Source organism: Mustela erminea, chromosome 7 (genome assembly GCF_009829155.1).
Source record: "Mustela erminea isolate mMusErm1 chromosome 7, mMusErm1.Pri, whole genome shotgun sequence".
Taxonomy (NCBI): Eukaryota; Metazoa; Chordata; class Mammalia; order Carnivora; family Mustelidae; genus Mustela; species Mustela erminea.
In genome coordinates this window covers 135,723,130-135,739,989 of record NC_045620.1, presented here as the reverse complement: position 1 = coordinate 135,739,989, position 16,860 = coordinate 135,723,130, and the positions used below count along the sequence as shown (strand labels likewise).

General features: G+C 37.5%; 1 protein-coding gene across 18 annotated transcripts in view; it reads right to left on the bottom strand.

The window, feature by feature from the left end:
- KIDINS220 (kinase D interacting substrate 220) overlaps window positions 1-16,860 on the bottom strand; it is a 96,004-nt gene that overhangs the window by 24,544 nt on the left and 54,600 nt on the right. For all 18 annotated transcript variants that reach the window (XR_004288074.1, XR_004288075.1, XM_032353393.1 and 15 more), the window contains exons 23-24: window positions 2,805-2,983; window positions 1,504-1,730 (exon numbers count right to left, since the gene is read on the bottom strand). Coding sequence is in view for 16 of the 18 variants with exons in the window: in XM_032353393.1 (XP_032209284.1) it covers window positions 1,504-1,730; window positions 2,805-2,983 (406 nt within the window). In the remaining 2 variants the exon portion in view is untranslated. The remainder of the gene's footprint in view (window positions 1-1,503; window positions 1,731-2,804; window positions 2,984-16,860) is intronic.

The window sequence follows — 16,860 nt, the reverse complement described above, 5'->3', positions numbered from 1 at the left end:
CAATGAGCCATTTTATGTAAAATTACAGCAGATTTTAAGACTGCTAAATAAAACCCTGCATTTCAACACTGTCTACCACACGGTTGAATTTTACAAGGATGGAATACATTATAAAATGCTATTGTTCCACCTTTTTCTCCTTGTCTGAATAAAAGAACAGAATAACATTCATACGACCTCTATGAAGAATGCCCCTAATTATAGTTGAGCTTGAACAACACAGGGGTGAGCAGTTCTGATCCCCACCACCCCTCACCGCCGAAACCGTGTAGTCGGAAGTCTGTCAAAATAACTTTTGACTTCCCAAAAACTTAATTACTAATAGCCTACTGGCAACTGGAAGCCTTACCGACACTAGTAACAGTCAAATGCACATATTTTATAGGTTTTATGCATATGCTGTATTCTTACAATATGCTGTATTCTTACAATAAAATAAGCTAGAGAACAGAAAATATTAAGGAAAACACATTTACAGTACTGTACTGTAATTGCTTTTTTAAAAAATGCTGTGTAAAAGTGGACCCACACAGCTCAAACCCGTGTTGTTCAAGTATCAACTGTACTTATATGGCCAACATTTTTCAAAACTTGAAAATTTAATTTAAATTCTGGAATTTCTTCACTGCCACATTTACTCTAGACTTTGCTTTCTTCCTAGCTCGCGTGACATTTACTTAGGCATGCAGTTGGCTTCTGTGAACACTAGCCCCTACGTTTTTCTCAAATTAGACTAAAGAGGGAGATAACAAAAATAAGAAGCAGTAATGGACCTTAGCATACCATTCCAGAAAGTACAATACTAGGGCTCACGCTCCAGTATCCTGTAGGAAATATTAGTGCTTAAGATCAGTAGGATGGGTATAGCTCAGGCCGCTAAACTTAATAGGGTCTGTATATTCCTGATCACTGTACTTCCATCTTTTGCAGTAGAAAATGATCACATCTATACTAAGTAAATAATTATGCATGACTGCACATAACCTGAAATATAACTCCAGAAATGGCTACAGTGCTATTACTTGGCAATAACATCTGAATCCTACAAGTGGTATCTTCTATCATAATCTCACATTTAAAAGCTGTAACACATATGAAATAGATTTACTGAATACTGTGGAAATTTAAGTTTGAAGTTAAATCATTGTTCTAAATGCGAATATAATTATGCAAAATATAACAAATGGAACACTGTTTATGAACAAATAGAGAAATAGCTCCCTTTGTGGCACAGGATAGTCATTGATGACCCGTGGAGTTCACTTTCTTAAAAAAGCAAAAAGCGTCTCTAACATTCGAGATTCAGCTGAGATCTAGACCCCATTAAAGTTAAAAGTTCTTTTTATTTTTAAAAAAATCATATATTTTAAATTCAAACTTAACATTTTTCCTATTTTAAAGCTAATGTGCAGTTTCAAAACAGTAACAGACTCCATAGCAGAAAACTTCTGGTATTTCCCCCAAACAAATTCTTAGAATGAAAGATTCCTTGCACTTCCTTACCCTGTTGTAGAACGGATGCTGAGGTCCTGTCATCCCACTGTAATAGCTGCTGTGAGGCTGTGGTGACACGACCCCACCTCCGAACGGCCCGTTGAAGGACGTGGAAGAAGAGCAGACAGACGGGGCCTGGCTGTAGCCTGACGGGGGTCTCGCTGGAGCTTCGTGAAGAGGCAGTGGAGGATACGCGAGCCCCCCAATATTAATCTGGTCTCTCGCAGCGCGAACATCTGAAAGATTAAACAGTACCCCAGAAGACCAAAGGAAAGAGGACTACAGTCATCAGTCCAGCTATCACATCCTCCTTTAGTTATCAAACAGAAACAAGCTTTTTTTCCACTCTTGCCGAGGATTCCAACTGACTTAAAGACAGGACATCCTGACTCATAAAAATCTTGTTCATAGACATTCTAGTGAGAAAAACTCAACTACTTTGCATAAAAGCTTTTCTCACCATTTGAAAAGTCACCAACATCTGGATTCTTCTCTTCAGTTACCAGAACAATAATATTTTTTCTCTATTTAAGGTATTTGTGCTATTCTAACAGTGGTTATGATCCATAAGGTGTTATTATTCATAACTATTAGCAATAGTTATGAATAATAACTAATAATAACTCACAGTGGTCTAATACTAATAAATACAGTGATTGGTAAACTGTGGGTGTGCAAACTATATGAATTATCCTTCTCTGAACAAAACAAGCAGTTCCATAGCCACAAAATACACCTTGATATCAGCCTTATAACTGGTACCTAAAAAGGAAAGCAGAAGTAGACTGAAGCTCTCTCTTCATAACTCTCAGGAAACTCAACGGTGGGTCAGCAGTGCCACACGGAAGATAATGTGCTTCAGGAATGGTTGTGTGTGTGCGCGTGTGCATACAGCGGTGGTTCAAGAACAAATGAAATGATTCCAAAACTTTAATGTCACCATCCTTAAGTTCCAGTCCACAAGTTTAAGTTAAAATTTATCAAGTAATATAAGAATATCTGTGCCCCTTCAGATAGAGACCCCTATTAAGATCCGTCAGAGAAAAATTAAAATGGACTAACATCTTACAGTGTTGACTGTTTCTTAAAAGGAATCTGAGTGCAAAGAAGTCAGGTATGCAGGTATTCCTTAGCAGTCTCTAAAGGAGGTCAAGACTCCTAATCCTCAGTTTCATTAACTGTCCTGTGTAGTGCTTGGTTTGGTATTTCTTGGTTTTTCATGGAGCAAGACAAACTCACATAGCTAAGTTAGAAATCAGAAACGTCTTGAAGACCAGAGAAGACAAATCACATTTACTACTACTACCCACCTGCAATAATTTCCCGTAGCTTGGGGTCTAGGTTGACAGTGCATGGCAAAAAGGTTTTTACATCTCGAGCCACAAGAACTGGGGTCCTTGAAGACAAAAACACTTCAAAGTTTCTTATATCTCCATCTATTTCTAGCAGTGGCTCAACATCTTTAGTTGTTGGAATATTCTTTGATATTCTTCAAACAAGAAACAAACGAAAAAGGTCATTAATGTCAGTATCAGAAAGGAAAATTCCACATGTACCTTAAAATTTATATACGAAAATAAATATCACATTACACATCTTGTTTTCATTAAACATTTTCTTAAGAACAAAAACTGGTACATACACTACAAAATTACTGAGATAACAAGTGTGAGGTCAGCCTTTGGCCAAAGGCAGGACTGGAGCTAGGAAACAGGAAGGAGAGCGGCATATCCTAGGCACCCACATGCTGGTGAGGACCGCTCTGCACAAATTAAACGAGTTATGGTTTTACACACGAGGAGAGTGAGCCTCAGACAAACGAGGCAACCTGCCTAGATCCACGCAAGCACACAAGACAAGCTGACGGGTTCCGACTCCGTGCTTATTATGGGATACCACGGTTCTTGCCTTTGCAAAGAAGAGAAGAAATAAACAATAATTTTTAAATAAATTATATAAAGTAGAAAAAAGTTAGTACAGGTTTTTCCTTTTTCAAAAAAGGTCTCATTCTCTATTTCTTCACTGCTCAGACCCAATCCTGGGCTGGTAGCCAAATATTAAAAGCCCTCTGAGGGAAAATCTAGAGAACAAAATTAGCAAACAAGACGAGAAGAGCGTGCTGGTGAGAACATAAGAAGAGCAATTTTGTCTTCATGAATTTCAGGGAGTCCCTCTCACAGACTCACTCACATATACACAAAACGGAAAAGCCCTCCAAAATAGGATTACTCTTATAAATTAGAATGGCATTCAACTGATTATTAATATGGTTTAAATGATATGAAAACCTTGGAGAATGGTTACAAAGAATCATTTGCGGAAGTGGCCAAAATCTCAGAACTTTAACAGTTAAAAAGGTAGTTCATCTGTTTGAGGAGTTTAACATGAAATACTAAGAAGAGAGGCTACAAAGATTTAGATAAAAACACACAGCTGACAAGTCACATGAAACAAATTAACTGAATTTCAATGCCAGCTCTGCTTAAACTTGAATGTGAACAGTGTTCTCAGTATGATGAACAATACTGCTGTTCACAAGCCAACAGTCTACTGCTGGTTTCCAGATTGAAGGCTCGATTTTAACCTTTTGAGCTCAATACATTAAGCTCTTCTACTGAAAGAGATATTTATGTAAATGATAATCTTTTGGCAGCAGGCCACTAAAATCATATGTGTCTTTATTTTTCAGATATTTTTTCCAAAAGTTAGTATTTAAAGAATTTAAGTAACTTCACTTTTCAATTAAGAGTGAATTTAAATTTTTAGTATTATGAATCATGTGAATTAAAGTTGCCAGCAGTTAAATGGCCCACAGAAAGCATTATAAAACCTCAGGCATCAATGAGCTCCTAGTAAGTTTAGATGCAATTTCTTTCTATGCTACCAATCTAGCGGTACTTGTTAATGCCAACATCAATGTAAGTTAAAAGCATTTTGATTATAAATGACAGTGGTTTAGAGAAGTCCATATTAATTCCTTGGCAGAAATTACATAAGCCATTCAAATCACTTCCATTCAAAATGAGGTCTTAAATTACAGGGAAAAAAACTTCCTATTTTAAATCAAAATATAAACAGATTCGAAAAGCATAATTTATGAAGGCATTATTTATCATACTTTATCTAAAAGTAGCCACCTAACAATGTCATTATTTAATCATTGAAGGTTAAAAATAAGACTAATTTTCTTTAAAAACTTAAACAGGGAAAACTCTTAACTGTCTCAGAATTTTTTACCTTAAAACCAATTTAACTCCTAGTAGACTCAAATACTTCCTACCACAGTGAATGCCCATTTATTAAATAACATTCTAATGTACTCTGGAAAGAGATGGAACATACAGACAGAAAACAGCTACTCTGCACTGTAGCCAGTGGGTGAGGAACAGAAGAGGAAGTGAAGTGCACATCTGCGCAAACACAACCAAACACCCCGAACACCTTGAGAGCTAACTGTGCTCCCCTGTTCTGTCTCGACCCAGTTAAAGCCGACTCATCCTTCGTCTCAGCCCCACTTCCCCTCTTCCAGGAAGTCTTCTCCAAGCGCAGGCCCTCCGAGCACATATTCTTTCTTGCACACCACCTATCACAACTGGAATTTTATAATCTCTTAGTGGAATTATTTTATTAATGTCTACTCCCCCTCTAGACCAGAAGTTCCTTTAAAGCTGGGACCGAGTTTGGTAGTGTTCACTCTTCTATCTCCAGCGCCTTGAAGCAGAGCATTGTCACGTTACTTTTGCTTAAATATCTTTAGAGTGAAAAAAATATCTTATCTGTATAGTGAATACACACAAAAAATGCATTATTCCCTAAGAACTCTACTCTTTTATAATAAATTTCACTTTAATTCCTTTCTGATATTGGAAACAAATTTTTTTTTTAAAGATTATTTATTTAGGGATGCCTGGGTGGCTCAGTTGGTTAAGCAGCTGCCTTCGGCTCAGGTCATGATCCCAGCATCCTGGGATCGAGTCCCACATCGGGCTCCTTGCTCTGCAGGGAGCCTGCTTCTCCCTCTGACTCTGCCTGCCACTCTGCCTGTGCTCGCTCTTGCTCGCTCTCTCTCTCTGACAAATAAATAAATAAAATCTTTAAAAAAAAAAAAAAAAGATTATTTATTTATTTATTTATTTGACAGACAGAGATTACAAGTACACAGAGAGGCAGTCAGAGAGAGGAGGAAGCAGGCTCCCTGCTGAGCAGAGAGCCCGATGCGGGACTCGATCCCAGGACCCTGAGATCATGACCTGAGCCAAAGGCAGCGGCTTAACCCACTGAGCCACCCAGGCACCCCTGGAAACAAATTTATGCTTGGGAAAGCGTAGGTCGATCCACTTTTAGTTCATTTTCATACATGGTGTGAGATAGGGGTCCAACTTCATTCTTTCACATGTGGAAATCTAGTTGGCCCAGCACCATTTGGGGAAGAGACTATTCCTTTCCCCTTGAATGGACTTGGCACCCTTCTCAAAGCTCAATTGGCCAGATGTATGAGTTTCCTAGTGTAGTTATTGAATAGGATGCCTTTAAAACGCAAGATTACTTTTGCAAGTTTTGAAAGTATTTCTGAACTCTCATCTATTCCATTGGACTATCTGCCTATCTTTAGGCCAGTACCTCATTGCTTTGATTAATGCAATTTTGTAGTTAGTTTTTTAAAACTGAGAAACGCGAGCCCTCCGACTTCATTCTTCTTTTTCAAGATTGTCTTGGCTACTCATATTCATATTTAATTTCACATGAGTCTGAGGATCAGGTTTCTATTTCTGCGAAAGGCTACTGGAATTCAGACAGGGACTACACTGAATCTGTAGATCACTTTGGGTAGTACTGACATCTTAATATTTAGTCTTCCTGTTAATGAACATGAAATATATTTCCATATACTTGGATTTTTTTTTTAGATATTTTATTCAGCAATTCGCAGTTTTCTTTTTTTTTTTTAAGATTTTTTATTTATTTATTTGACAGACAGAGATGACAAGCAGGCAGAGAGGCAGGCAGAGAGAGAGGAGGAAGCAGACTCCCTGTGGAGCAGAGAGCCCGATGTGGGGCTCTATCCCAGGACCCTGGGATCATGATCTGAGCTGAAGACAGCGGCTTAACCCACTGAGCCACCCAGGTGCCCCAGCAATTCGCAGTTTTCAATGTATAATTCTTTAACCTCATTGGTTAAGTTCATTCCTGGGCATTTCATTCTTTTCAATGCTATAGTAAATACAATTACTTTCTGAATTTCCTTTCAGATAACAATCTGCAGAGGTATAGAAACACAACTGATTTTTGTGTTGATCAGGAGCCTGCAACTCTGCTGAACTTATCAGCTCTAGCAGCTTTCTTGTGGATTCCTTGGGGATTTTCCATATACAGGATCATGTCATTTGCGATGGGAGATAGTTTTTCTTCCTTTCCAATTTGGATCCTTTTACTTCTGTTTCTTGTCTAAGTGCACTCACTAGAACTCCACTGTAACAGTGAACAGCAGTGGTGAAAGTGGGTGTCTCAGTCAACTCAGGCTGTTGTAACAAACACCACAGACTGCACAGCTTAAACAACATTTATTTCTCACATTTCATGGAGTCTGGAAGTCTGAGATCAGAGTGCCAGCTCAGACAGGTTCTGATGAGAACCTTCTCCCTGGTTTTCAGCTAGCTCTCTGGTCCTTCTTATAAGGACACTAATCCCATCATGAGGACTCTACCCTCATGACTTCTTCCGAACCTACTTACCTCCCAAAATCCTCATCTCTAATATGATCACATTGAGCTAAAACTGCCCCCATGCAGAAGACTGTGCTGAGTGTAAAACAACACTCAATGGAGCAGAGAACTTGTTAGAAAGCAAAGAGACATTTCCATGCAGTGGTCAGAGCTGATTCTCAAGACAACAGTGCACAGCATCAAGTGTTCTAAGTAATGCCACTTTTCAAAGCTTACAAAAGTAATTCTGCATTCTCAAGTCATCCTATTTCAGTAACTACACTAGGAAACAACAAAGCACTGTATATGTGGCCCAGTGAATACAGATCTAGGCCAAAACTTCAAGTTTGTTTCTGGTTTCAAGAACTTAATGTGTTTGATTTATGGTGCTTAAGGATGGTCCAATTAGGGTTCTATAATACAATCACAAGCGTACTTGCCTGTTTCCAAATAAACCGCTGGCAAAGCTAAAAATGTATTATTTTCTCAGAGAGCTTATTCTACACATAAAAAAAGTTATTTTCCTCTGAATGTGTACATATCCAAGATGTATATTTCCTACTTGGTCAAAATATTAAGGCCAAAGATTACTTTTCTACATTGGAGGAAACATGTAGTCATGCATTTTTTAAAATGCTCAATACACAAACTCAGTGGACTATCATTAAGACCACAATCTGTGTGCGAGCAGCTGGGCTTCAACCAGACCTCATATGGGCAGCACAAGATATGACCCTGGTGGCAGAGATACCACTACATCCAGGACCCCAAGTGACATGGCTCCCCTTTCCTCAGTTACGTGCACCCTTCTGAACTGTAAGGCAGTGCTGCTGGCCATGTCTTGTTCATATGTTTCAGTGTTCTTGCTTCTTGCTTTGGGCATGAATAACAAACAGAGTCAGAAACTGAAAAACTAGGACTAGAAATAATAGGAAAATTTTATGACCATAAAAATCTCCTTCTTGGGATTAAGAGTACACTTACTGCGATGAGCACTGAGTAATGGAGACAGTCACATCACTATATTGTACACCGAAACTAATGTAACATTGTACGCTAGTTATATGGGAGTTTTTTAAAAATCTCCTTTATATATATTTTCTAAAGCACTGAATTATTTTGACACAGAAGCATTTATACTCAAAAAGAAATGCACCTTAATAATCTCTAGTGATGATTCAGTTCAATCCAGTGGTGAACAACAGTGTGTTCAACTGCTGAGGAAACTTAGTACACACCGAAGTTGGGGGTAAAAGTCTCCCTTTGAAGCTACTATATGAACTTATTACAGATTTACATGTCAGACACTTTCCATTAAAGGCAGTCATTTCTAGGAATACAATTCCTACACTGCAACTTGAAATGCAACTTGATTCTGAAAGGACAGAACAGAGGCAATGGCTTTCCTTACATCCAGATTTGATCATCTCACATAAGTCAGAATAAGGCTGTAATATTTAAAAATAAAAATTTAAAGCAATGTGGGGCGCCTGGGTGGCCCAGTTAGTTAAGTGCCCGTCTTAGGCTCAGATCATGATCTCAGGGTGCTGGGATCCAGCCTAGTACCAGGCTCCCTGCTCAGCGGGGAGTCTGCTTCTCCCTCTACCCCTCCCCTCTGCTCATGATCTCTTTCTCTCTCTCTCTCTCAAATAAATAAAATCTTAAAAAAAATAATAAAAAAGTAATACAAAATAATTTTTAAAAATAAATAAAAATCTTTTTAAAAAAAGTGGGTCACTTGTTAACTGTGTGATTTGGGACAAATCATGTGACCTCTCTTGATGCCAGTCCCCTTATTTCAGGGGGCTGAAGCAGATCTCTCGGATCCTCCCATAGTGCTGTGGGTGCTCCCCACACCCCGCCAGGTGGGAGATGCTGGTTCTTTCAAAGTGATAAAGGAAAGCACTGGCCTACACAGTCCCCTCCACATCTCAGCTCCCTTGGTTTTGGTGTAAAAATGACACCAAAAGCATAACTTCATCTGGCTTAAAGGCTGCAATTTTGGTAACTACAGGGATGAGACAGGATCAACAGACAGGAAAGGTAAATCACGAAAGCACAAAGAGGTACGTGCCTAGGCTCGTTACTGATAAGGCACTGCCTTCTATTCATGTGTGTTGTGGAAAATGCTCTGAGGAACACGTCCCTTTTCTTACGTACAATCTGATAGGAAAAATATATTTGAAGGTTAAAAAGAGTTGAGAAGAAAATTTTAAAAAGAACTAGCATTTGTAGAGTATCTCCTATGGCCTGCCATTCTCTGGGCCCGGTGTTTGAGCTAGCTTATCTCATTTCTATCTCCCAACATTCCATGATGTATCATTTCAATTTTTAAAACGAGAAAGCAAAGGCTCAGAGATGTTAAGCTCCCCACCTGACATTACCGCAGATGTAAGTGGCCCAGCTGGAACCTATCTGGCCTGATGCAAAAGCCTGAGCCTTGTTCCCTGCACCCGTTCAAACTGGGTGCCACAGACATGGTTCAAAGTTCTTAATTAATGATTTACATATTTTTAACGCCTTAAAATATAATAAAATAGAACACTGTTACGTATCAAATCTTAACACACTCAAGATCAACATATAAGCTTAATATACCAGGTCATCCTGGGTTTTGTTTTAATTTTTTGCAGACTTTGAAAAATGGGCTTTTTCTCCATCTTCAGGTGCACATTTAAATTCTTTCATTTTCTTAACCCAGTTTTTCTGTTCATAAAATTAGGCAAGCAAGTGCACTACTCCACCCTATGTGCCTGAGTTCAGAGTGTAATAAACAACTAGAAAATCACAATGTTAATTCACGACATGACCCACATGCCAGGACCTTGTCAGTCAGAGAAGCAGCACCCAACAAACACTTCAACCAGTTACAAGAAATGCGAACAACTGTAAGATAATACTGGTGACTGACCTATGAACCCAAATTAATTAAAAACATCCTGCCACTGTAAAGCAGGTTTAAAAATTGGTAGCATTTTTATCTACTTAGATTTAGAATTTTCTTTTTTTCTTTTCTAATTTGAGAGCGAGCGAGTGAGAGAGAGCGCGCGTGCGCACAAGAAGGAGGAACAGCAAAGGGAGAGGGAGGAAAAGCAGGCTCTAAGCTGAGCAGAGAGCCCAACGTGGGGCTCGGATCCCAGGACCCTGAGATCATGACCTGAGCCAAAGGCAGAGCTTAACCACTGAGCCACCCAAGCTTCCAGGATTTACAATATTCTTTTTTTTTTTTTAAGATTTTATTTATTTATTTGACAGAGATCACAAGTAGGCAGAGAGGCAGGCAGAGAGAGGGGGAAGCAGGCTCCCTGCTGAGCAGAGAGCCCGATGCGGCGCTCGATCCCAGGACCTTGGGATCATGATCTGAGCCAAAGGCAGAGGCTTTAACCCACTGAGCCACCCAGGCACCCCACAATATTCTTGATATCATATTACCAAAACTAAGTAGAGAAAGAGATGTTTAAACCAATGTGAGATTGCAAGGATCACCCACATATTTCAAATTTAATATTCTTCAGCACAGCTCATTTTTCTTACTAAGTGAATTTATTAGGAAATGTTACAATTTGAATCAATTAATTTATATTCATTCTGCTTTATTTACCAGGATTGTGCATAAGATTTGATTTGAAGAAAGGTTTCTACTAGGGGGAAAAGCCTGAAAAACAATACTAAATACTAAATACTAAAGCATGCCTACCTAGTTGCTGCCATGCAAGTGATCAGACAACACCTCAGATGGGAAAAATAATAATTTCAAAGTGGAGTAATGAGAGAAGACTGCAGTAAAAAAGTTAGGAGAGGCAAAATAATTCACAACTGACTCAATATGAAAATAGTATCAATCATTAAAAAAGTAAAGACCATTGTTTTATATCGAGTTTGTACTATGATATATTAACAAATATTCTGATGAAAGTAAGAGATCCAAGTTTCATAGCTACTGGAGGTACTCACAGTACTGTGAGGTCCTACCAAGCAGGAAGAGATACTCATGTTATTGTTTCCTTTTAGGAATTTTAAAAATTGTTCCATTAACTATATAGAAGCAGCAAATGTGTTGCAATAAAACTCTGAAAGGCAGGCACAGAGAATGGAGGCTCTGAAATCAAAGCCTGTCTATGAATATGCCTCAGATGAAAGCAAAACCTTGATTAGATAAACTGTCTTGAGGATTTAATTTCTAATAGGTACAGAACCCAAGATCTACAGTAATTAAAATTTAGTATTTTTTCATCCAAATACAAATTTTTAAGCAGATCTATTTTAAACCCTCCTTTTTCATGTCTACCCTCTTCCCAAAAGCTAATTTAAAAGCATTTTAGCAGGAAAAGGTACTATTTAACTTAATAAAGGCTATGCCATATGGTCAGACAACCATTCATTTGCCTATGATCATGATTCTCAGCGCTTATGAATGTCCTGGGAAGCCATTAAAAAACAGGAATGGAAATTAAACTTTAAAGTTTAAAATAGTCATATTTAAACTCTGTGTTTTCCTTGTTTTTCTGCTATGGAAAGGGAAAAGCAGAAATGCATTAGATCTTATTTCTTGGCTGAAAATATTAATCATGTCTCTAGTGAAATACCCCCACCTCGTGGACTTCTTGGGTATTGCCAACAGAAGCAGCTCAGAGCATGGGTTTACAGCAGCATCTCCCCTTACTTTACTGTTTCATTTACATAGCATTTTTTGTTGTTTATTCTCATATTTCGAGAAGTCTTAAAAATATTTTGATTTGAAATTCTGAAATCAGAAATCTTTGCTGTAAAAAATAATTTCAGGTAAAAAAAAAACAACCCTGATCTCTGAAAGTCTCTATATACAGAATAAATATAAATATTTATAGTTTGGTGGCAAATTTGAATTCTTCAGTAATTGGAGTGGGGTTTTTAAAATATAAATGGGCATAACAGTCTCACTGTATCATAAAATAAACTGTAAACCTTTACAGGTAAGACTTTTTGTTTCACATATTAAAACATATACTTTAGAGAAATCAATTTTTCTATTTCTGTGTTCCCAAATAACCTTAGTAATATACTTCAATTTTGCACGTTGGAGTTAGAAACACACAACTTTGGAATATTTGAAATTCTTTCTTTATTCTATATTACCATAAAATTACTGAATATGGCATCATGAGTTTAAATGAGAAAATATTTTAAAAACCAGTTTTACTCTATTTAAAGCAAAAGAAAAGTTACTGAAAAGCTACCTAAAAAAAAATTACAGCCTCTTAGTGTGTATAAAAATAGTATAAAGTTAAACAGATGTACCAGCTGTTTAAGTGCCAAATATCAAAACTGATTTTTTTTAAGCATTCCCTACAAAACCTACCGCAGTTACTAGATACAACTAGAACTGAATAAAGCATTTATTTGCAGTTTTACATAAGTTGGTAAGAAGTCTGCATCTTTTTAATAGAGAAGATATTCAATCCTCTGGAAAAATTTCTATCTGCCACTGACACATAACATACCCATTGACTATAATAAAAAAATTCTAAGTGTTTATTTGAAAGATGAATAAAATATACCTGGAAATAATAAAATTACTATAGTTGTTTTTCTGGTGTCAGACTTACTGCCCCACTGTGTAATCACAGACCATCTCCTGGCTTCCAGAAATAGGCCTGGGGAAGGTCCAAGAGTTATAGCTATAGGATCTTAGGTAACTGCCACTCTTTTTCCTCCCAGAGTTAGTATTAAATAAAGCCATCTATGTAAAGTGCTTAATCCAATGTGTGACATATATCGAGGGCTCAACTAATACTAACTAGTACTTTCATTAGCACGCACCTGGTACATAAAACTCTATAAATATTTGCTTAATGAATGAACCCAACGGCAGTTTCGCATGACAAAATGGAGCGCACCTCACTCAAAGGCCTTTTTAAACAGTACGGACAGCAGCCTGCAAGCAGGACCCAACATGGGAGGGGCCTGTCTAAAAGTGTGTCAGCACGAAGTAATTCCAAACCATGGCATTCATGAGAGGATTATAAATGCAAGAAGCCTTAGAAATGTAGCTGAACTCAAGAGTTTAGGGAAACATCTAACAAAAACACTGGTTTCATTTTAGTATCACCCAAAGAAGGTGGAAACTGGTAGGTGTTAACTGAAATATGTAATCACCATTCAACTGTGTACCCTGAGAACTTACTTAGTGCCTGACCCAGGGATGTATCGGTGTAGTAACAAGGAAACATTTACCCACATTTAGAATCAAAAACAAGGGTCTATATGAACAGTATTCTCAAGATAAAATGTGGCTTCTCATTCACCACCTGCGCCCAGTCCATGCTTTCCTCAACCCAAGTGTCACCATCATATTTCTTTACTGTCTCAGAAGTAATCACCACTGCCTACTCCATACCAAAAATGTCTAGAAGCGAAGAACTCAGCAAGGTTTAAGGAGGGTCCAGTCCATGGAGTGAAGAGTCTAGTTCAGGAAACAAGTATTAAAGAAAGAGCAATACAACTATTTAAAGAAGGGCGACTATGACAAGCACTACGGCGGAAAATACCAGCATACAGTGAACGTATCTAGTAAAATCCCGGAGAATGGGGTATGCCTGGTCACAAAAGGCTTCTTGAGGTTGTGGTATTTAAGATGTGAATGAGGAGGGGGAGGGGAGGATAGGCCACAGAGAAGTGCAGGAGGAAAGGCGAAAAGCAAGCGGGGGTGGGGGGGGGAGCAAAAGGGAGAGGGCATGAGAATGGGCTGGAGAGCCAGGCTAGGACTGCTCAGAACTCCAGATAAACCTGATCCTTATACACCAAATTTTGACCAATTACTTCTCTTTTTTTTTTTTTTAATTTTTTTTTTCCAATTACTTCTCTTTATCCTCAGAGACCAAGTTGACACACAATGACCACCATTTCCATCTTACAGTACTCATAAATCAAATTCAGTATGACTCTACAAGCAACCCACTAATTGTTCTCCACACCTTGTTCTCCACACCTATCAGTCAATGCTATGGAAACTACCTTTCATTCACTCTCGACTGGGGGTTGAAATGTGGGGATTAGAGGACAAGCCATGCAGCTGGCAAGTCTAAGGAAAAGGCAGCAATTTAAAAAACAATTCAAAAAGCAGTCTTCTAAATCCAACATTTTACTGGAAAATAAAGAATTCAATGATCTTAAGAAACAAGAATCTATTACAACAGGAAAGACATACAGGGAAATCAGTCATATCAATTACTGCAGTTGTTCAGATTAACTAGCTTTCTTCAGTACACTGCAACAAGACTGTAGAGAACATTGTTCGTTTCTTAGCTTTTCCACATTCATCTCTATGGCCATTCTCTATCACTCATTTCATCTTTACTTTATCTTCCCTAGCCCAGGCCAAGTTACACTGATGCAACCAAATACCAAGGCACCATGGAGCACATAGGGTACGGATCCATTTTTTTCAAGACTCCAAACAGATCTCCTTCTGACTCAGGATAAAAAGCCAAAACCCTTACAAGGATCCTCCACGTCCCATACTCCCTGACCTCCCTGACCTCATCTCCTGCCTCCTGCCCTTTTCTGAGTCCTCTCTAGCCACATCACAGTCCTTGTTCTTGCTATTACTGGTACATTCCAGCTACTCTCACGAGTAGCTGAGGACCTTTGTCCATACTGTTCCCTCTGCCTAGATATGCCTCCCCTAGATATCTGCTTGGGTTAATTCTCTCACTTCCTTTAATTCTTCGCTCAATTTTTACCTTCCCAACAAGAACTACCGTGAATACAGTACTGACATTCTATACAGTAAGGGACAGTGTGTTCTAGGAAAAAAGATGGAAACAATAATTATATACAAGACAATAATTTAGTAAATGTTGAATGGTGACAACCCAATACATACAGAGGTGACATCATACCAAAATGATAGAATTTCATTAAGGTTCTAAACAACATATAAAAAGCACAGAAACAACATGTATGAAACAGTGTTTGGAATGAGTATTTCTAGTATCTCAAATTTAAATTAGAAGAAATATCCTTAGTACAAAGGATGTATTTTGTACTACAAAGGAGAAGAGACAACTTCTTCACAAATCTAAACTAACTGGTATCCTGCTTTTCATGCTACTGACATCCGTGCCTTACATCCACATGCAACAGAACAGAAACAAACCTGTTCCTAATGCAGGTCATGTGACGGGGGAGGGGCAACAAATCATAGCCCAGAACATGAAGGAGAGGAGGAGGAGGCCAGTGAGAGCCAAGGGAGACAGGAGATAACCAGAAATGAGCGAATTAAACTTAGGAAAATTTTGGCTGAGTATCAAGGAAGAACATCATAAGATAGGAGGTTTTATTATGAAAAATGTCAAGTACAGAAATACCACTACTTAAAAAATTTAAGGATACTGAATTGAGCATAAACGTTTTAAGTTAGATGCCTACAGTGCCTACTCAGCAAACAGCTATTTCAGCGAAGTGGAACATGGTTACCATTCTAAGGCTCTCTCAAAACTTATTCAACTGTTTTAAACAATCAAAATAAGGTATGGCATTATCCTTATCACACAAAACTATTCTGACCATATCATCCTGAGTAAATGACTGCTTGAGTCGTGTCAAAACAGAAATTTAATACATTATCTTCATGAAAACTACTTAAATTGATCCTTTAAAAACCTCTATCATTGCTTAAAATGCATACTGAAAAATACCAGAAATAAAGTTTTATACTAAAATATTTCAATGGTTGTCTAAAACGTCGTAATAAAAAGTAGACAGAAAATCTTTATCTATAGTTTTTATTTTACTCCCTTTCTTCTTACTAAATGTATGTTAACAAAAAAAAAACCCTCAAATGATCTAGACAAAAGCTTTTAGCTCAACACATAATTGCAAGAAAATTACAATAATTGTACCAATTAAAATAATCTTGAATGAACAGTATGTCATCTTAATGTTCCAATGGTTTATAGAGGGATCTACTTAATTAGCTGAAATTGCTTTCCAGTGTTAGTATCAAATGTCATTTGTTAAAAGTTGAACAATTTAGAAAATAATTTAACAAAGCAATTTTACCAAACACCAAGAACCAACATTTTCTTTTTCAGCTGAATAAAGCAAGCAGATGTGTCATCAAGTTGCTATAAAAATAAATGAGGCTTTTTATGGATTAAAAAATAAATTTTACTACTAGCGTTAAAAATACTATTTTCTGATTGTTTTTATCAAATCAGATTTCTTTAATAAAATAAATGAATATCAATTATATACTGCTGTTTTTGTCTGCTGTAAATAAAACTTTTTATTATTCAAATGACAAGCAATGGAATCAAAGAACTCAACTATGGTTAGCTAGAAATAATCATCTAAATTATTCTAAAATATTCCAATATATGTTCTTTCAATATGCTGATCAAATTGTCTTCCCATAGTTTTTCATTCCAAATCATCTTAAATTCAATTACTAAGTCAATTCCTTAATGAATTCTTGAAGATTCTTACTCCATTGTCTTTTTCTCTCTTCCTTAGAGTATCTACAAAATAGACTTTGTAAGTATTTGTAGGCATATAAATCACACTTTTTTCTTTTAAAAAAAAAAAAAGAGCTACAGGCACCTGGGTGGCTCAGTCAGTTAAGTGTCTGCCTTCAGCTCAGGTCATGATCCCGGAGTCCTGGCATGGAGGCCTGCATCAACTC